Genomic DNA, 20,943 nt, shown 5'->3' on the forward strand with positions numbered 1-20,943 from the left:
AGCCAATCAGAGATGAGATAGAAACCAGCCGGGTGAGGAATGTAGAAGCCTTGGCCCGGCTTTCAGTCTTAGTAGCCGCCCAGCAGGTCCTTATCCTTACCTGGAGGAACTAGTAAACTAGTCCTGATTCCAGAGGAAGGTGAGGATGAGCTGTGAGGCTAGGCCAGCCGGCCCAGCAGCTCAGGGAACTGCAATACCTGGGTGCCCTCTGCCCCACACAGGTCTGGCGAGCGAGGCAGGCTCGCACACACATGCGCGCTCACACACACACAGACACGCGCGCACAGGCACACAAGTGCGCTGAGGGGCGTGGTAGATGCCACCAAGGTCGAGTGTAGGGCCAGAGAGTTCTGGGTGGGCCGGGCAGGAGAGCATTATTGAAAAAAGGACACCACTGGCACAATTAGGTTTTGGCCTTTAGTCTGAAAAAGTGTTGATTGAAAGTGTACAACAGAGAGCGCGGGTGCAAGCGGCTGGGGGCCATGGAGCCGCCAATAAAAAAGAATGTCCTTAAATAAAGTTCACAGAGTAAAAACCAGAACCGCCAGTCTTCCCTCCAACACAACAGAGCACAGGCACAGAACCGGTGATGAGCCCCAAGGAGCAAGGAGGAGGCTGGGGAAGACAGCAGAGGCTCCCAGGCTGCTGTGTGGAGGGAGAGCCCTCTTTGGAATGGGCTGAGTAAAGCCACCCAGCTCCCCTGCACACCTCATAACCACTGCTAAGGCTAAAGGAAAAAGACAAAACTCAGTCTCAGGTCCAGAGGGCTCAGAAAACAGTCTAGGTGGGCAGGGGTCTGGACAACCATTAGTCCCGCTTGGCCTTCTTCTTATTGTCACTGTTGCCATTTTCTTCAGCCCCCTCAGAAGAGAGCACCTCCTCTAGTTTCCGCTTGCCACTCTCTGGCTGAAGCTCTGCTGTGTTTCGGGGCTTGAAGCAGATGATGATGCAGGTCATGTTGTCACACCCTGTACCGTCCCCAGAAGTGTCTGGTGCCAGGCACTGATCCAGCAGCTACAAAAGGGACAATGCAGAAAGCTCAGCTTCAGGGTTTGAACACCTTCCTAGGAACCTAAACTCCCAGAAGAGGGCTGACCCTGCTGAGACGGTGGCAGGAGGAGGAGAAGAGGCAACAAACCTCACAAAACAGGCCACCTGCCAGTGCATAAGGCATGAGAATAAGTCAGGGAAATGAAGGAAAATGGAACTTTCTAGACTGGCATCTGTCAGTAGTTAGTGATAACTTCCCAGCTCTGGTCTTAGCTCAGGTCACAAGACAAAACCTTGGCTATGCAAACCAGATGCTCTCTCTCCTCTGCCCAGGCACTCACCTCTTCCACTATGGATGACAATAACCGAAGCTCCCCATTTTCATCACGCTGGCTGATTTTTGATTGAATAAAGTCTATAACTTCCTGGCTGCTCATCACATTCCTGGGGTCAAAAACAATATACTCTTCTTTAGTCCCACTAAGGCAAAATAGAGGAATGTAGACAGAGGTGATAGCCCCCAGGACCAATGTAAATACCTACGGAGGACAGTCCTTTGCTCTGCCTTAGGCTTGGGGGTTTTGACACCACGATGTCTGCCTAGGCTCTAATGCTAGGGCTGTTTGAGAAAAGTGCTGAATGCAGCTGTTAGAGGGATGAAAAAGCCAAACCAGCTCAGAGCCCTACAAGAAAAGTAATGCTGCATAAAAAAAGGAATTTTAGGTCATTCTACTGGTGCTCACCATATCCCATCACAGGCAATGACCATGAATTCGTGGTCGTCAGTGAGAGTCAACACCTTGATGTCAGGAAGGGCTGATATCATCTGTTCCTCAGGTGGCAAGTTCTTATTTCTCTTGTAGAAGTGGTCTCCTGAAGTAAAGGAATGGTTGGTTGATGAGCAGTTTAAGCACTCCCCAGAGACTTGTGCTCAAGGCTGGTCAAGCCTTGCCATTCATTTCCCTTCTTTACAAAGTTCCATAATCTAAGTAAATGGAAAGCTGAGTTCTAGTGTTTCTAGTTTCAGCCCTATCTTCAGTTTGCTATATCTTAGGTAAGTCACTAACCTGTTTTTTTTTTTAATCATCCAAAAAATGACAGCTACTGTACCTATCTCATGGAGACATTTTACAGACAAAGGTCATAGATACCAAAGGACTTGGAAAAAGGTACAAGGGCCTATTAAAATTAAAGTTTGCTACCAGGGAGTCTGGAAAGAGAATAAGACCCCCGAAGTCTTCCCCACATTTTTCTGGCTCTTACCAATGGCTCTGGAGAGGTTGAGGCCCCCGTTGACTCGCCCATCCATGGTGACCTTGCCACCAGCATTCTTGATGCGTGCTAGCTCCACTTCATCCTCCGGTTTGTGGTCATAGGACATGTCCAAAGCTTTGCCAGCCTCGGACACCACACAACGAGAGTCTCCCGCATTGGCTACAATCAACTGCTTCCCTCGTATCAGAGCCACCACCGCTGTGGTACCGCTGTCAGAGCCAGGCTTAAGAGGAAGAAAGGGAGCATCAGGGGAGCTTCTGGACACAAGCTCCTCATTGGTGTGCCCCTGATCATTTGCTTATGCTCCCTCCTCTCACTGGGGCCATCAAGAGAGCTCTAACAAACAGGAGAGGGATGGATTTAGTCTTTCCAAAGCCTAGAGCATGCTTTCTACTCTGAGCTAACTGTTCCCTAAAGACCTAGTTCCCCTTATAGCATACATGCCCCCATACCGGTACTTCAGTACAAGGCAGCAAGGAGATTCCCTGTCCTGAAATCACCATCAGGGAATCAGATCTGCCTCTTGGCTTTTACAGACTTGGTACTCCCCTTCCCTACACACCTCCTCCTTGCCTTCCATGCCTGGCACCATCATCTCCTCTTCTTCCTCGTCCTCTTCAGCCTCCTCAGTGTCATCCTCATCTTCTTCATTCTCTGCCTCTTCGCTGCTGTAGCCATCCTCTTCCTCACTGCATTCCTGCCAGAGGGATGATCCCAGGCTGCTGAGACTGAGATGACCCCCTGCCCCCCTCCCCCCAACTCATACTCAGAACCAAGAGGCTCTGAATGAACAAAGATTCTGAAAGCACTGAAAGATACAACTGTATGATCATGATAGAAAAATTTAGGGGAGGGGAGAGGGCTAGATGGGTAGAACTAATATCCTGAGCTGGGCTCAACAGTCATGAGTAGGATGTCCTACGAAAGGCCAGGGCTCTCAGCCAAAAGCACTTTCCAGGCAACGCAGCCAGAAAATAAGTGGCCCAGAGAAGGAAATACCCAAATACCCAAAGTTCACCACCACCACCTTCTTGTTCTCTGAGACAGACTCTGAAAGGCTAGAACTAGGTCTATTTGTTTTAGTACCAACAAAGGAAGAGGTTTGAAGGCTAACGGTCCTATGTTGGTGGAAATAATGAATTCAAGAAAACCCTGGAAGGTAGTAGGTCTTGGGGGCTGATCTAAAAATAGGAGAAGGTGGGGTATCTGGCTGGCTTAGTTGGGACAGCATGCAACTCTTGATCTTGGAGTTGTGAGTTCAAGCCCCAAGTTGGATGTAGAAATTACTTAAAAAATTAAAAATTAAAAAAAGAGAAGAGAAGGAAAGAGCCAACAGATATGCATGGTAACCAAACAGGCCCCCTCTGCAGATTCAGCATCTGTGTGCTCCCACAGGCCCTTACCTCACTGTCTTCCTCTTCCTCCTCTGCCTCATCTGACTCATCCTCACTGTCCTCAAAGAACTTGGACTTAGCAACTCGAGGCAGCTTGTCGGAGGCTGAAGAGCAGGAAGGCCCAGCCTCACCAGTGGGAGTGCCAGGCTCGCCACCTTGGCCTGCCTCAGTCCCACGTTCTGAGTTGGAGGAAAGGCCAGTGTGAGCCTTGGCTGTGGGGCCGTTCTCCTCCGAAGAAGTTTCCCTAGATGGGTCCTCAGGTCCTGCCTCCCCGTTGAGGCCCTGGGACCCTGGTTCCTCGCCTGTCCCAGCTCCAGGTCTGCTGTGGGGAGCACCCTTGTGACAGTTCTGCCCGTAGCGTGTCAGTAGCTCTTCAATAGTCATGGTGGCCTCTTCATGCAGCAGCGCAGCCTCCTCATTGTCCACTGCAGAGAAGAGGCTGAATCAGCACCCCCACCCCAGACTCCTCATGGGATCAGCCCCCCCTTCCCACTTCCACAACTCTTGCAGGCTGAGTTTCAACTTCCCCACCATTACCCACTCAAGGATCCTATCAAGTTTCCTATCACGTCTCAGAACACCCCCTTGCTTCCTTCTCAAGTAATATCTGCCTGCATAGACTTCCTCTGGTCGTTGTCTCTCACCCTATTCTTAGTCAAAGGAATACTAGTTATTGTAGTTTTTTTTATCACCTCTCATTTTTGATTGGTAAGTTGGAAACCTCATTATGGCTGAGGACCCAAGAAGCCCACAATGCTAGTTTTAGGCCTACAGCCCAGGCTTAATGACTGGCGCTGAGGCTAATGATAGTTCTAAGTCTTAAAAAAAAGGTCACATAAACACTAACAGGAGCCAGAGAGACCCCGTCACAATGGCAAAAGATAATGTACGTAAAAATAATTACAATTATGGACACTAGGTACAAACGTTAATTCTTTCTCCTTTCATAACCTCATGGAGTATAGAACATAGAACATAGGGTTCTTTAATGGAGGACTCCCCAAGTCCCTAAGAAGTCATCCTCTCTTAGAATTGACACATAAATAATACATATTAAAGAAGAGTTCTTTAAAATGTTGATTTCCTCTCAAACAAGGGATGCCAAACTCACCATCATCTTCATCAGCTACTTTTTCTTTTTCATCCTCATCCTCAGTGGGTCGCCCTGCAATCTGTGCCAGCTCCTTAATGACTTCCTCAGTGGTCAGTTTGGCATCAATAGCCAAGAAGGCATCTTCTAATGCCTGTATATAAGTCAAACAGTATGAGGCAAGTGTAGAAAAAAAATACAGTGGGTACAACATGAATTGCCTATATACAGCCTGGGTACAAAGATGGCATGCCAATTACAGCGTGACCTACCATACAAGGAGACACTGACATATCAATAAAAAACAGTTCAGAGACCTGAGAATGAAGCAGCTCCAAAAAGGTCCAGGGGGAATAGAATTCTTTAAGAAATGCAATAAGCAGCAGCTTACTGACAATAAGAAAGGAAAGGCCAAGGACTGGAAAACAAGGGCAAGCCTACAGGAGTAGAGGAGCACTACGAAAAGACAGACCTTTTGTAGCTTGCCTTCTTTGTAGGCCTTCTGATCTTTGATGATATCAGGAAGGTATTTGGCACAGTACAAGGCAACTTCCTCCCCTAGAAGAAAGGTAAGGTCACCCAGAGCACTGCTTCCCACATATAAAGTCATATAGTATTTACATGCCATACTGGAGTGAACCCCAGGGCTGAGGAAATGACTATCTCATACAACTAAAACCTATCTGAAAGATAACTGTTTAGGAAGTTCTGAGCCAGAAAATGGATTTCACCATCAACTCTTCAGGACTATGTTAATATAGCTTTTGTCTTTTCTCATCTATATACTTAGTTCTCAGTGGGGGAAAAAAAAAAATTCTAATACAGGAAGAGGTTTTCTGGGTTAAAACAAGGCCTGGTCAGATTATAAACTAATACAATATCCTGTTATGAAAACAGAATGGCAGGATAGAGAAAAACAGCACTGGGAAGGAAATGGTACCTGAGGACCAGAACCTTGGAAGGGAAAAGAACTAAGGACTTGTTCTTGTCCCCAAAAGTCTGGAACTGGCGTTCAAGAGTGTCACTAATATGATCTGCTAAAGTTACCTCCATGTCCATCATAGACAGAAAACATGGCTGTCTCACTGTCCAACTCAGGAATACAGTTGTGAGCATCCTAGGAAAAAGAGAGCATAATTAGCATTTCTCAAGGTCAAAGGATGTTCTTCCTTGTGCACCTCAGGTCGTAAGGATCACCTTCACGCCTCAATCTCACTAACCCTTCCCTGGCTGACCTACATGGCCTAGAAATAAGAAAGGAAAATGGGATGATAAAATAAGAAAAGAAGTACAGGGAAAGAGAAAGGAAAAGGGCAAAGGGAGGAAGGAAGCAGAGAGGGCAGAAGGGAGAGAGATGAATCAGGTCACTACCTCTGCAGTCTAGCAGCCTCCGCCTAGGAGATCTCAGTCCAGATGGCAGAATGTTTGGCTGTTGGAACTCTAGACCTGACCCTTTTGGATTTGTGGCAACTATGGGAAGAACCAGAATAAAGGATCTTTAAAGTCACTTCTAGACCCATTCTATGAATCAGAGAATTTCAAGGAAGAAAATGTTAGGGAAGATAGCAAAAAGAGACCTGAGGGCATTACCAACCTGACAAGTTGCTAGGAAAAACCTAAAATGCCTAAGTGAAAGAACTAAAATTTGTAGAACTATATACACACACTTATACCACCACTTCCCCAAAGCACCATCTAAACAAATCATTCTCTTCTCTCAAAGTTTAACTCAGTAAGTTACCTTCAGGATAGGCAGAGGATATATTTACAAAAGAATCCTCCCAACAAATAATGTTATTAAGCTACATTGTGTTTAGTACTCCTTAACTGGAATTTACAATGCCTCATGTAATCAGCCTTCCCACCTCCTACCCCCAGCTGGAAATAAGATATCATTCATCACTGATGGCATTAGCACACCTGAAGAGAAGTCTGCAATGGTCCTGCTGCAGCAACATCATGGTTGGAGGGCTGGGCTTGATCAAATTCTTCCAATAAAAAAACTCTGCCACCCCAGGCAAACTTCCAGGCTAGGCCCTAAGATGCTGAACCTAGGCGAGAGTGTGCTGTAGCTTACCCCCATCCTGGAACACAACCCCACCTCCCTTTCAGGTACTTTCTACAAACAAAAAGAATATAATCAGCTATTTACTCTGATTGATGATTCTTATGTAAGTTAATGGTTCTCCGTCCTCTTTGAGGCATTTAAACTTTTCTAGCTGTATCAAACTTAGGAAATCAGTGCAATGGTTCTTCTGTTGTGCCTGCAGTAAGACTAAGCTTTCATTATACAAATCTAGAAAATAAAGGCTATTTTAAGGTAGTAAATGAGAGAATGCAAAAATAACTATTTTGTATTTCCCTCTGATTGATTCTAGGAGAAAGTGTCCCAGAATCTAATGGGCTGCCACGGAGGGCCCTCAATGACCCATCTAATAAAGTTGTGGACAATCGCCTCTGAGCCCCATCCCCAGGACCTGGAGAGCACCATAGACCAAAAAGGTCTTCTCCCTCTTCCAATCACTCCACCACCAGCCACACTGGCCTCCCTTCCTGCTAAGCCAGGGTTAGTTAAGACCTTACTGGACCTACCTCTCCTCTCAGCACCTTTTGGCCTGCCTTTATGACCATCTATTGCCTCAGCATCCTCCACCAGCGGTTCTCAGACTTTAATGTGCCTAAGAATTCATTTGTTATTCCTTCACCAAATATATGAGTACCCATTATGTTCCAGGATCCCTTCTGAGTGTTTGGGATATATCAGTGAATAAAATGAAGACCTGCGCTTCATAAAGAAAGTTACATTCTCACGAGGGATATATACAATAAGTACAACAAATAGTTAAATCCTATAGCATGATGCTGTAACTCCTATAGAAACATGATAGTGCTATGGAATAAAGGAAAGGCAGAACAGAGAACTGAATCAGCATGGGACACAGTGTGGCACACGCGTGCTAAAGCCATAAGCAACTGTACCTCAGCAGTCACTACCTAAGTCCTAATCAGCAAAACAGTGTGTCATATTAATGTTGACTTTAATTCTGTTGATTTTGTAGTGTGGTTTGTTGGCATGGAATTTATGCCCAGTTCTATGTTTGTACTCATTTAAGTAAAATTAAATTTAAATTGTTTTAGTGAATTCTGGAGTTCCACAGTATTGCTTTCCTTTATAAAAAAAAAAAAAAAAATCCATGGAAGAGCTCCAAGATATTGTATTAAATAAGGAAAGCAAAGTACAGAATGACATATTTAGTAAGCTGCTTTTGTGTAAGAAGAGGGAGCGCAGGAATAGATATTTGTCTTTACATACTGGAATACTACATGGATACACAGAAAACTGAAGAAAAACAGTTAACTGTGGTGGGAACCAGAGGGTGCAGACAGATAGGAGCGAGATGAGCCATAGGAATGTTTAGTTTCTTCAAAAGTAAATTAAATATTTTTAAAAGACTCAATGTATCACTAAAATTTGAGAAACTGATCCAACTAATTCTACTTTTTGTAGGGGAGGGAAGAGCAGTCTACTTGTCCACTCCTTCCCAGTGGAACAGGACAATCATTCTCTGTCCTGCAGTACCACTCTAAATCAGAACTGTACTCTCTTTTGAACCCACACCTCTATTCAAATCATCTTTTTTGACTTCCTCATCTGTTTCTCACAAAAGCGTGTGATGTGAAGCAGATCTAGCTTCATATGAACTTTTGAAAAAACAGAAAAATGATTAAAAACAAGGAAATATTCTTTTGTACAAATTAGAATAATGAAGATTAATAATAACCAAGGGTAGTAAGAGTGAAATAAAAACACATCCTCCATATCCTGACCAACAAGAATATAAATTAGTATAGCCTTCTTGGAACACAATTTGGTAATATATCAAAATTTCAAATGCACATGCCCTTTGATTTAGTAACTGGACTTCCAAAAGTTTATTTTATGGAAGTAATCAGAAAAGGGTACAAGGATACATATAAGAATGATCACTATAGGGGCGCCTGGGTGGCTCAGTTGTTGAGCGTCTGCCTTTGGCTCGGGTCATGGTCCTGGGGTTGAGTCCTATATCGGGCTCCCTGCTCGGCGGGAGGCCTGCTTCTCCCTCTCCCACTCCCCCTGCCTGTGTTCCCTCTCTCGCTGTGTCTCTGTCAAATAAACAAATAAAATCTTAAAAAAAAAAAAAGAATGATCACTATAGTGGTGCCTGGGTGGCTCAGTCAGTTCGGTGTCTGCCTTCAGCTCAGGTCATGACTGGGATCAAGCCCTACATCTGGCTCCCTGCTCGGTGGGAAGCCTGCTTTCTCTCTCTCCCACTCCCCCTGCTTGTGTTCCCTCTCTCACTGTCTCTCCCTCTCTGTGTCAAATAAATAAATAAAATCTTTAAAAAAAAAGATCACTACAGCATTATTTATAATAAAAAACAATTATGAACATCCTAATTTCCATGAAGAAATTAGATAACAAGGGGTACATCCCTCCAACAGAATGCAGCTATTAAAACGGAATATGTAGGGGATGCCTGGGTAGCTCAGTTGGTTAAACAAGTCTGCCTTCAGCTCAGGTCATGATCTCAGGGTCCTGGGATTGAGGCTCCCTGCTCTGTGGGGAATCTGTTTCTCCCTCTCCCTCTGCCCCTCCACCTGTTGTTCATGCTCCCTTCACCCGACCTGCCTCTCTCAAATAAATAAAATCTTTAAAAAAATAAAAGATATTTTTTAAAAATGAAATGAATGTGTTCATTTGGAAAGGCATTCACAATATATTAAGTGATAAAAGAAGAAAAAAATAAAAGCACCTGTATATATATCCTAGAAGTCTGGGTGGAGAATAAGAATTGGGTAATAATTATTTTCTATTTTTTTTTTACTTTATAACTTTTTGTACAATATGCCATATTGTTCTGGTTTGAATGATAATGATGACAAAATAAACCTATAAACAGTCCTCAAGTGGCCATGCTATGATATACTGCAGGATTTCTGGCCAGCTACCTCCTGGTGTGCCTCCATTTTCTCTCCTATAATATGGAACAGGAACAGCTACCATACTTACCTTATCATCACAGAAGTATTGTGATGCAATAGTTGCAAAATGTGTAAAACTCCTTGTAAGCTGGAATTCAACAAATGTATATTGTTCTTTTTTTTTTAAGATTTTTTATTTATTTATTTATTCATTTGACAGCGAGAGATCACAAGTAGGCGGAGAGGCAGGCAGAGAGAGAGGAAGGGAAGCAGGCTCCCTGCTGAGCAGAGAGCCCGATGCGGGGCTCGATCCCAGGACTCTGGGATCATGACCTGAGCAGAAGGCAGAGGCTTTAACCCACTGAGTCATCCAGGGGCCCCGTATATTCTGTTCTGATATCAGCACCTACCTCACATTTTTCTTCCCTGTTCTTATTCTCAAAGAAGAATGCCTACTGTAAAGATTCATCCTATACCTTGAGGTCTCAGTTCCTAGAACTACTTCACACTACCTTTTCTTCCACTTCCTGGTAAGGCCCTCGATCTATTTTATCACTTGGAACTGTTCTACCGTCTCTAAGCACTTTAGTTTCCCCCTTTGCATCGCTGTTCAGAGCCTACCTACCTTTACCCTTGCTTTTCTTTTTCTCTTGACCTTTCTGAGCCAGAGCCAAGTATTTCAACACTGTCTCTTAGCAATCTAGAAAAACTCATCCAACCTTGTATAACCCGACCAACTGCTTTCTTTGCCCCTGAATCAGAGCCACTAAGTATTGCTAGTCATAAAATGTCACGAACCCATGTTAATTGTGCATCCTAATCCCATTCAGCATTTTTTTCAAGTGTTCTGCATTGGTGCTTAAATATATTCACCATAGTCAGTCACAAACCTTTCCCACATTGTTCAAGTTCTCAATGCTCTTCTTTCACTCTTAGCAGATGAGCTAACCTCTTGCTTTACTTAGATCAAGGACATATTTCAAGAACTACCTCATCGTCTCTATTCTACCTCAAAATTTCTCTACCGCTTTACCGAACCTCTCCTTCACTTCTGCCGCCAAAGCATTGTTTCTCCTCTTTTCCTCTTTTAATTCAACAAAGCCTGTACTAAACCATTTACTGGAAACTGGTTAAAATCATCTCCTCTTTTTTTAGATTATTTTCCTCTTAAACTTCTAATCTCAAAATCCTTTCCTTCGAGATTTTACTTCACAGAGCAGGCAATAACTGTAATAGCAACCCAAATAGCCATTCTGCAGGCTTCATTTTTTCCCAAATACTGTACATAATTAACCATGCCAGCTTTCTTGAAAGTTCTCTTGGGTTCTGTGAAGTTCCAGTTGCCTGTTTCTACAGGATGTCCCTTATTTCAAACTTAACATATGTAAACAGAAACTCAGCAGTCTTCAAAAAAATCAGAACTTCCCCTGTAGGTCTTATTTCTATTCATGGAATCTTAACTTTCCCAGGCAACACTTATTATCAGTTCACCTTGACATCCTGGCTCTCTTCTACCATCCAATCACCAAGTCCTACTAACTTCTCCTTTGTAACTTTGTTCCTGGATTACTTTACCTTTACTATTTACTAGCATTTTATCTCCTTCCTGTTTCTACTCTCTGCCCCTGTAATCCAGCCTACATACATTCAGATGCCAGATTATCCTTCCCAATACAACAATTCGTTGCTAAAAACTTCAATGAATTCTACTGGATATAAGATTAATTCCACATAACTTACAGGCAATTTAAGGCACTCAATCATCATTCCTACCCTTCTCTATAAACTAATCTCTTAATTTTCATACCATTCCCCAAAAGAAACTACCCACTTGACACTGACCATGCCTCCCGCCCCTGCAAAGTAGAAAGCAAGCCTCAAGAGTCCTTCCTCCTATCCCTCCCTCCAATATCCTTCTCCTCATTCTTCTCCTTCCTCTTTCCTCCTCTCCTTTTGTCCCCATTTATACTCTCTCCTTAAGGTCCAGTTAGTCTCACCACCTCCAAGAATTCTTTCTCAGCATGCCTGGGTGGCTCAGTGGGTTAAAGCCTCTGCCATCGGCTCAAGTCATGATCTCAGGGTCCTGGGATGGAGCCCCGCATTGGGCTCTCTGCTCAGCAGGGAGCCTGCTTCCCTGCCCACTCTGCCTGCCTCTCTGCCTACTTGTGATCTCTGTCAAATACATAAATAAAATCTTAAAAAAAAAAAGGAGTTCTTTCTTAATCATACCAATACTCTATGATCATTCCTCTCTCCAAACTCTTTTAATATTTACTGTCTCTACCAATAATATGGTTACTCAGCATATACTGTCTTGTATTGCTATCCAGCATTCCATGAGGGAAAAAGAGTCTTGGGTCCAAAACTGTATTGTACACCAGAAAAAATTTCTTTACAGCTTTGGGGCCTAAAACTATGTTCTGCAATGTAGTAGGACTCCATGTTTGTTTATGATGGTGAGTTCCCAGCTGCCTCAGGACAAATAGCTTACAGATGCCTCCTCTCTCATTTCCTATCCTAAACCTAGAGATGTATCATAACACACTAACAGCTGATAGTCTGAAGGAGATGACTCAGAACACATAGGTCACCTGAAGTCAGGCACCTTAGGCCTTACCTTACTTAAAATCATGTATCATACAGAACCTTCTGATCTTCTAGGCAACCAATGGATCTATATTAATAAAATCCTGGTTATCCTGCCTGATGTCAATCTCCTAAGGTTATAAATACATCCACGAATGTTCCTGTGTTACTGGATGATCAACCATTTACATTTATATACATAAACTTATCTAAATCTTTATAAACCAAGACAAAAAGTTTGAAGGTGGTTGGGAAGGGAACTACATTTTTTATTTTAAAAAGTCATGTATTACTATCTGACTTTTAAAATTACATGCATGTACTACCTCAATGCTATAGAATATTTTGTGTCTCCCAAAATTCATATGTTGAAATGTAATCCCCAACATGACACTATTTGGAGGTGGGTGTTTGGGAAGTAATTAGGTCATGAGTGAGATTGTGCTCTTATAAAAGCAACTCCAAAGAGCTCCCTTGTCTTGAAAATAGAACTAGAAGGCAGACATCTATGAACCAGAAAGTGGACCCTCAGCAGACACCTCAGTCTCAGACTTAGCAGCAGGGTCTTGAAGATACATTTTTATACCCATGTTTACAGCAACTTTATCCACAATACACAAAAGGAAGAAACAACCTAAGAGTCCATCAACAGATGAATGGGTAAACAAAATGTGGTGTATTTCTACAATTGGTACTATTCAGCCTTAAAAAGGAAGGAAATTCTGACACATGCTATAACATGGATGAACCTTGAGAATATTATTAAGTGAAAGAAGCCAGACACAAAATGACAAATGTGTCTTTCTAGGAGGTACCTTGAGTAGTCAAACTCATAGAAATAGGAAATAGAATGGTTGCCAGGGGGTAGGGGCAGAGGGCAGGCAGAATGGAGAGCTGTTTAACTGGTACAGAGCTTCAGTTTTGCAAGATGAAAATAGTTCTGGCAATTGGTCACCCAACAGTATGAATGCACTGAACTGTACATTTCAAAATGGTGAAGATGGAAGATTTTATGTTATGTGTATTTTACCACAACTTAACTAATTAAAACACACACACACACACACACACACACACACACAACCTCTCATAAAGAAAAGACCAGTCTCAGATGGCTTCAATGGTAAGTTTTACCAAGCATTTTTAAGAGAATAATACCAATTCTTCACAAACTCTTCCAATGTACAGAAGAGGAAGCAACACTTCCCAACTGATTCTGAGGCCAATATTACCCTGATACTTAAACCACAGACATCACAAGAAAACTACAGACTTAGTATTGTTAAAGATAGCAACACTCAACTAGATCGACAGATTCAGCACAATCCCTATCAAAATTCCAAGTGCCTTTTGCACAGAAATTGACAAACTGATCCTAAATTCATATGGAAATGCAAGGGACCCAGAAAAGGAAAAATAAGAAAAAGAACAAAGTTGGAAAACTCACACTTCCTAATTTCAAAACTTACCACAAAGCTAATGGTAACCAAGACAGTGTGGTACTGGCAGAGCCCTAAGTACACAGATCAATGGGAATGGAAGGAGTCCAGAAATAAACCCTCATTATTTATAGTCAAATGATCTTAACAATGATGCCAAGATAATTCAGTGCGGGGAAAAGAATAGGCTTTTTATTTTTTTATTTTTTTTTTTAAAGATTTAATTTATTTATTTGACAGAGGGAGATCACAAGTAGGCAAAGAGGCAGGCAGAGAGAGAAAGGGAGAAGCAGGCTCCCTGCTGAGCAGAGAGCCTGATGCGGGGCTCGATCCCAGGACCCTGAGATCATGACCTGAGCCAAAGGCAGAGGCTTAACCCACTGAGCCACCCAGGCGCCCCAAGAATAGGCTTTTTAACAAATGGTGCTGGGACAAGTAGATAGCCACGTGTGAAAGTATGAAATTGGATCTCTTTTCAAATTGGATCTCCATTCACAAAAATTAACCCACAATGGCTATGAGAGCTAAAACTGTAAAACTCTTAAGAGAAACTGGACTTCAACAAAATTCAAAATCTTTGTGCTTCAAAGGACAAGAAAGCAAAAGGCACCCCATAGAATAGGTGAAAATATTTGTAAATCATATCTGATAAAGGACTTCTATCCAAAATATATAAAGAACTCTTATATCTCAGGCGCCTGGGTGGCTCAGTGGGTTAAACCGCTGCCTTCGGCTCAGGTCATGATCTCAGGGTCCTGGGATCGAGTCCCACATCGGGCTCTCTGCTCTCTGCTCGGCAGGGAGCCTGCTTCCCTCTCTCTCTGCCTGCCTCTCTGCCTACTTGTGATCTCTCTCTCTCGCTCGCTGTCAAATAAATAAATAAAATAAAATCTTAAAAAAAAAAAGAACTCTTATATCTCAATAAAAAGACAAAAAAAAAAAAAGGAAAGACAACCCAATACAAATAGATGAAAGATTCAAACAGACATTTCTTCAAAGATCTGTAAGTGGCAATTAACACAAGAAAAGATGGTCAAACATAAGCTACCAGGGAAATACAATCAAAACCACAATGAGCTACCATTTCACACCCACTAAAATGGCTATAATAAAAAGGGGGAGGCTGTAGAGAAACGGACACTCTCATATATTGCTGGTAAGAATGCAAAATGGTGAGACCACTTTGGAAAACAGTTAGGTAGCTCCTCAAAATGTTAAGCATGGAGTTACTTTATGACCCAGCAATTCCACTCCTACAACATATTCAAGAGAAATAAAAACTTATTTCCACATAAAAATTTATAAATATATGTTCTTAGCATCATTATTCATCATGGCCAAAATCTGGAAATCTAAATATCCATTAACTGATGAATGGATAAACAAAATATCCATAAAATGGAATACTATTCAGCCATCAAAAAGAATTCATGGTACGACATGAGTGACTCTTAGAAATATTGTTTAGAGGGGCGCCTGGGTGGCTCAGTTAGTTAAGGCCTGCCTTCAGGATAGGTCATGATTTCGGGGTCCTGGGATTGAAACCAACATTGGGGGGGGGTGTCCCAGCTCAGCAGGGAATCTGCTTCTCCTTCTCCCCTCCTTCCCTGTCATGCTCTCTCTCAAACAAATAAAATCTTAAAATATATACATATATATAGTTTAGTAAAAGAAGGCAGACATAAAAGGTGACATTTTTATAATTCCATTTTTATAAAATGTTAAAAATAGGTAAATCCATACAGATATAATATAAATTGGTGGTTGCAAGGGGTTAGAGGAGAGGAGGTAGAGAGTGACTGGTAATGGTTATAGGTTTTCTTCTTCAGTGATAAAACGGTTCTAAAATTGATAGTGTTGATGGTTGTACAACTCTGAATATATTAGCCACTGAAATGTATGCTTTAAATGGATATGGTACATGAACCATATCTCAAAATTGTTTAGTAAAAAATCTGTATATACATTTTTGGGTACTATATGTGATTAAAAGTTGATAGACTCCATCTCTGGACAGGATCTAAAGGGAAACAGAAAACAACTCCTCTGAAATCAGTACTCAGTTTAAAGCATGTCATTATATATTAGCGATGCTTTGAGATAAGTTCTAAAGATTTATGCTTTCAGACAGCATAATTTAAAAACAGCTTACAATGGCAAGAACTACTAATCAGATCTGTGAAACTTCTATACTCAAATTCAAAGTACAGTTCCTTACCTTACCTCTCAAAGTACAATTCCAAGATGATAATAACCCAATAGAGGGTCAGGATGGAGAAGCAGTAGCAACATCTGCGATAGGATTGGGTAATAGAAATAATTTATGTAAAATATTCTTGAAATCTTAAGTAATAAATTCTGATTTTAACTTCCATTTGTGTAAGAACTTATGAAGGAATAGTAAAATAGAAAACAATTTCTCCACATTCATGGATATACATTTCATATCATTTCATACTATCTCTGAATTGCGAATAGGTACTGCATGCTAATCAAATGAAAAGAATGCCCTTTTTTTTTAAAGATTTTATTATTTATTTGACAGACAGAGATCACAAGTAGGCAGAGAGGCAGGCAGAGGCGGCGGGTGGGGGGAGCAGGCTCCCTGCCGAGCAGAGAGCCTGATGTGGGGCTTGATCTTAGGACCCTGAGATCATGACCTGAGCCGAAAGCAGAGGCATTAACCCACTGAGCCACCCAGGCACCCCAAGAATGCCCTTTTATAGAAGTTGCTTAACTGCATCCTAGACAAAGGAATTCAGATCTGGTTCAATAAGTAAAAAGTGCTTTAAGACATAGAGATGAGGCATTCATCTGAGGATCGGACAATAAATGCTCTTCAGCCTTCAGATACCCTCTTTTAAGGGGAACCCCACACAATGCCTGTAGTATATCCCATTTTATATTCTGCCCCGTTAACATAATGACTGAAACTGTCATGTAGGTCTCTTAAGAATGTCTGCCTAACATCATCTACATTCATAGATGCCCCTCTATGACCACTAGTAAGCCAGCTTCTACATGGCAGTAAACAGCTAGCCTACTCAAAAGTATACTCTTGGTATTGATACTGCCTTTTAAAGAAGGCAAATATAATTCACAGAAATTTAAAAAATAAAAACAAAAACAAAAAAACTAACTCCCCAAAGAAAGCAGTTTTATCACTTCCAGAGAACCTCATAACCCAAAACTAAAAGTACCCATGTCCCTTTAAGACTACATCAACTAAAACCATTTTCAGGTTGGACTTCTCATTAGCTACCAAAAACTCAGAGCCTTTCCATATATATTTCTCAGGCACCCTTCCACAACCTACCTGTTAACCCACAAAATACATACCTCAACCAGCTTGAGGGTCCCTCCAAACCATGGAGAAGGAAGAAGGGAAGGGAACATCAACTGTGGTATTTTGTTTACCCCTCCTCAAAACACCCTGGTTCCACAGCAAGAGGGGCTGGAGAGGCAGAAAGTATAAAATGCCAGCTATTGATAGTTGCCATCCTTGCCTCAAGAGAAGGGGTAAAATAGTACTAAGGCTGAATCTATGCAACAATTAGGATTTTAGCAACCCTTGTAATGTCTTTTGGCACAAACTTACCTCAAAGGAATCATGAGAACCAAGCAAATAAGGTCAACAGACTTAATAAATAGGTGGGATTGAGTCCTAAAGGTTAAGAGGAACAGGTGTGTACACTTTCTAAAAAGTAAGATTCACTCAAGAGCCCACAAGTCATAGTTATTGTCTTGCCACAGCAAAGAAAGTATGTTATAGTTTGTAGAGAAAGGAAACAAAGCCAGAAGGAAAAGTACTGATGCAGCAGAAAAGGATCCCAAGCAGGACTTCAAGAGGATTTGATTAAAGATAACCATTCAAACAAAAGTAAATTGAGAAAGAGCATAACAGGAAGATTTTAAAACCCAAACTGGTTACCTCTCAGGAGGAAGATTAGGATCTAAGAAATATTCTAACAAGATTTCTACAAACCAAACAGCTGCTGATGAAAAAAAAAAAAAAGTCATTTTCTAATTACCAAAGGAGAAACCAAAAATAAAGGGAAATACCCCGCAGAGAAGCAAACAACAGAATCACCGGGCAAACAACTTGGAAAACTAAATATCCAAACAACTCACTAAAGAAAACTAGAAAGAAAAGTACCAAAAAACAAAAAACAAAACAAAATAAAACAAACAAAAACCCTAGAAAAACCATAGCAGAGAAGAAACTAGAAAATAAGGAATGAGAAACCTGAAGGAAAAGCCTTACTGTGAGATGAGTCACCTCAGATCTTACAATATTAACAGAAAATGCCATAGAAATGGAATCCCAAACTAGCAACTAACCCAAAGCCCAGCCCTTTCTTTATTAAGGTTTTTCTTTTGAAGCTCAATCCAGATATTCCCAACATTCAATTACATTTACCAAGCACCCAGTAAGCTCAATACTGAGCACCCCACTGAAATATGAATGCTATACTTCAGGTTGACACACTATGATAACAGTGTTCAGTAATTGCCTCGAACAACTTCATCCCACAGATTCTTTCTACCAAGGCACAAGTGTCCTAACCTTTCTGGGCCTCAATTTCCCAGCTATAAAATGAGGGAGCCAAACTAGATGAGATGAACTATAGGATTCCCCTCATTCTTGGAATGTCATACCTAATGACAGACCTGTTTAAAGTCATCTGTGGGTATAAAATTTGAATCTGAGAACTATTTAAGTTTATACTGTCATTCCAGAGCTAACCACAGGGAGGAGTGAGGGATTTGAAGAAATTCCCCAGGGAGACAGTAGTATTAGGCTGTTACCTGAAGCCCACCTAGTAAGTAGATCAACCCTTAATCCCAGAAATAATTAAGAGCATTTTCCTGGCCCTTCTGTTTAGATCTCACAACACTCTTCACGAAGACATGTCTTACACACGTCTTTCTCCCCCTTTTTTTCCTGCATGGTTTTCCCTATTCTCCCTTGTAATTTCACATCCGTTTTGCCCAATTCTACTTCTTTCTATCCAGAAATTTCCCCTTTTCCTTTTCTCCAGAAGTTTTCTAGAAAAGAAAAAAAAAAAATCTGTTCTTTTCAGGCTATGATGGAATGATTGCAAATCAAGGAAACCATAAACCCCAACAAGCGCAGGCAAATGACAATTGCGAATTAAGTCTTAGAAAAATCCCGAGGAAAAAATACCAAGCATAATAAAAAAAAAAAAGGAGTGATACGGATCGGCACTACTGAAGTTTTCCAAAGGTCGTAAAAGGCCCCGATGAGAATACAAACGACTGCCAATTCCTGGAGGTCAGGTCAAGCCTCCGAAATTAACATTCGGTGCCCAAAGCCAAGCAACTAGGTGTTTAAGAATTTGAAACAGACTGCTCGCCCAGGCTTCTTTCCCTGTCAAACTCCTCGTCCAAAGAGGCCTCTCGCAGCACACATTTAAGGAAGAAAAAAAGTAGTCATGCCCGTCTATTCTCCTCATCCTCGCAAAAGTAAATGAATAAACAGTCCCTCTTTTCATCTTCACTCCCACACTACACCTCACACCGTTTATGAGCCTGGAGGGCTGGGTTGGAAGGAGAGGATGGCGCGAAGGCACGGGGAGAGGGCGGTCAGTGGGCGGAAGGTGCCTCTCCCCACATGGCCGAGATCTCGCCGCCAAACCGGCCACCGACATACGGTTCCCAAGCACCGGTAGTTCCCTCTCGGGCCCGGGCCCACTCTCGCTGCCGCGGGTCAAACTGCCGCCGCAGCTCCAGGTTTCTGATACGGACCCTTCCCGGGGGATGACCCCATTCCCCCCCCCCCCGCTCCCTTTCTCGGTCGGGTTCCCGCCCTGCAGCGGCCCGCCTCTGGGCCTCTCCCGCCTCACCTCCATGGAGACGCGCCAGCCTTGCATGGCGGAGAAGCCGTAGGGCAGCGGCAGGCGCGAGGCGCCGACCCCGTCCCCGGAGCACTTCACCGTGTTGGGCTGGGAGAGGTAGGCACCCATGGCGGCGGCTGGCCAGCGGCCTCAGGGGCAGGCGACCGGGGCGCGACCCGTGCCGGAGCCGGAGCCCCGGGGGCGCGCGCGTGGTAGGAGCGGGCCCGGCTGCACGGCCGACACAAGGTGCCGGTGAAAGGCGCGAGGCCAGCGAGGAGGCGGTAACGGGACGGGAGCAGAGAGGGAGCGGAAGCGGAAACGGCGCCGCTCCAGACCCCGCCCGGCCGGCGCGGCGCGGCACGGCGCGGCGCTGCGGGTAGTCATTTCCTTAGCAACTCGCCCCGCCCGCGTGGACAACGGCCCGCCCAACCGCCGCTCCCGCGAGACTGGCGCGGTCACGCCCACCAACGGCCGCGGTTTCCCGGCCGCGGTTTCCCTCCCGCGGCTCCGCGAGTGGGTTTCTGTTCGTAGCTGTCCGCCAGCTGTCCCTCTCTACTCGGCCCTGCCATTGCCCCCGTACTCCGGCCTCTCGTGTGTTTGTCGTAGCTCTTTTGTGTGGCACCCAGCCCTCCCGATCCATCCTCCAGTGTATCAGTCCCCTCTCCCCACCGCGCGCTCAGGCTTCGCAAACCCGCCCAATTCGGCTCTATTAAAGTTAACTAGTATTTGTTCCGAGCGCACGAAGTGCCTGGCCTGGGCTTAGGAGAGAGTCTTTTTCTGTCTAAAGGAAATGAAAACCTCAATCTGTAACATCATTCGAGTTCATACAATACAGAAATATTCGGCACAGTCTCTGCTGGGTGAGAAGAAATCAAAGGGGAGGAGGACGAGCTGTTGCTGGACGTCCTCTGGATGCCCCAGAAGTGCTTTATGCCTCGGAGAAGAGAATAATGTTACAAGGTTGCAGGGGTGAGAGAAGAATGTCAACTGCATTTAGCAGGATTTTGGAGGAAGCTGGCTGGCCTCGTTGGAAAGCGATTTTAAGTAGTAATATTAGATAGATAGGGTAGAGACGGTCATAAGCGCCAAGATGAATGACTTGGACTTCACCGTTATCCTGGCGTAGCATTTTAGGACTGTTGGTCTAGTCTTTGTGTGCAGTGTAGATTGGAGGAACAAAGTGGAGACTAATTCGTTAAAAGGCTCTTAATCGAAGCATGAGATGGGAAGGTGGTGGCAGTAGGAATAGAGATAAACAAATGAGACAATAAGAAAAGAACAGGATTTAGTAACAGATTGGATTCAGGGAATGGAAGAAAAAGGAGAAATCCTCCAAACTATGAGCAGAT

General features: G+C 43.3%; 1 protein-coding gene across 1 annotated transcript; it reads right to left on the minus strand.

The window, feature by feature from the left end:
• Positions 1-403: 403 nt before the first annotated feature.
• Positions 404-19,918, minus strand: PPM1G (protein phosphatase, Mg2+/Mn2+ dependent 1G). Its single transcript, XM_045979826.1, has 10 exons — positions 19,604-19,918; positions 5,797-5,866; positions 5,222-5,307; positions 4,771-4,903; positions 3,669-4,084; positions 2,828-2,962; positions 2,254-2,488; positions 1,734-1,863; positions 1,332-1,434; positions 404-1,014 (listed from the first exon to the last, which is right to left on the minus strand). Exons 1-10 carry the CDS (start codon positions 19,721-19,723, stop codon positions 808-810), a joined length of 1,635 nt encoding a protein of 544 aa, XP_045835782.1. The 5' UTR covers positions 19,724-19,918; the 3' UTR covers positions 404-807.
• Positions 19,919-20,943: the final 1,025 nt, after the last annotated feature.

The sequence above is a fragment of the Meles meles genome, chromosome 15, assembly GCF_922984935.1.
Source record: "Meles meles chromosome 15, mMelMel3.1 paternal haplotype, whole genome shotgun sequence".
Lineage (NCBI taxonomy): Eukaryota > Metazoa > Chordata > Mammalia > Carnivora > Mustelidae > Meles > Meles meles.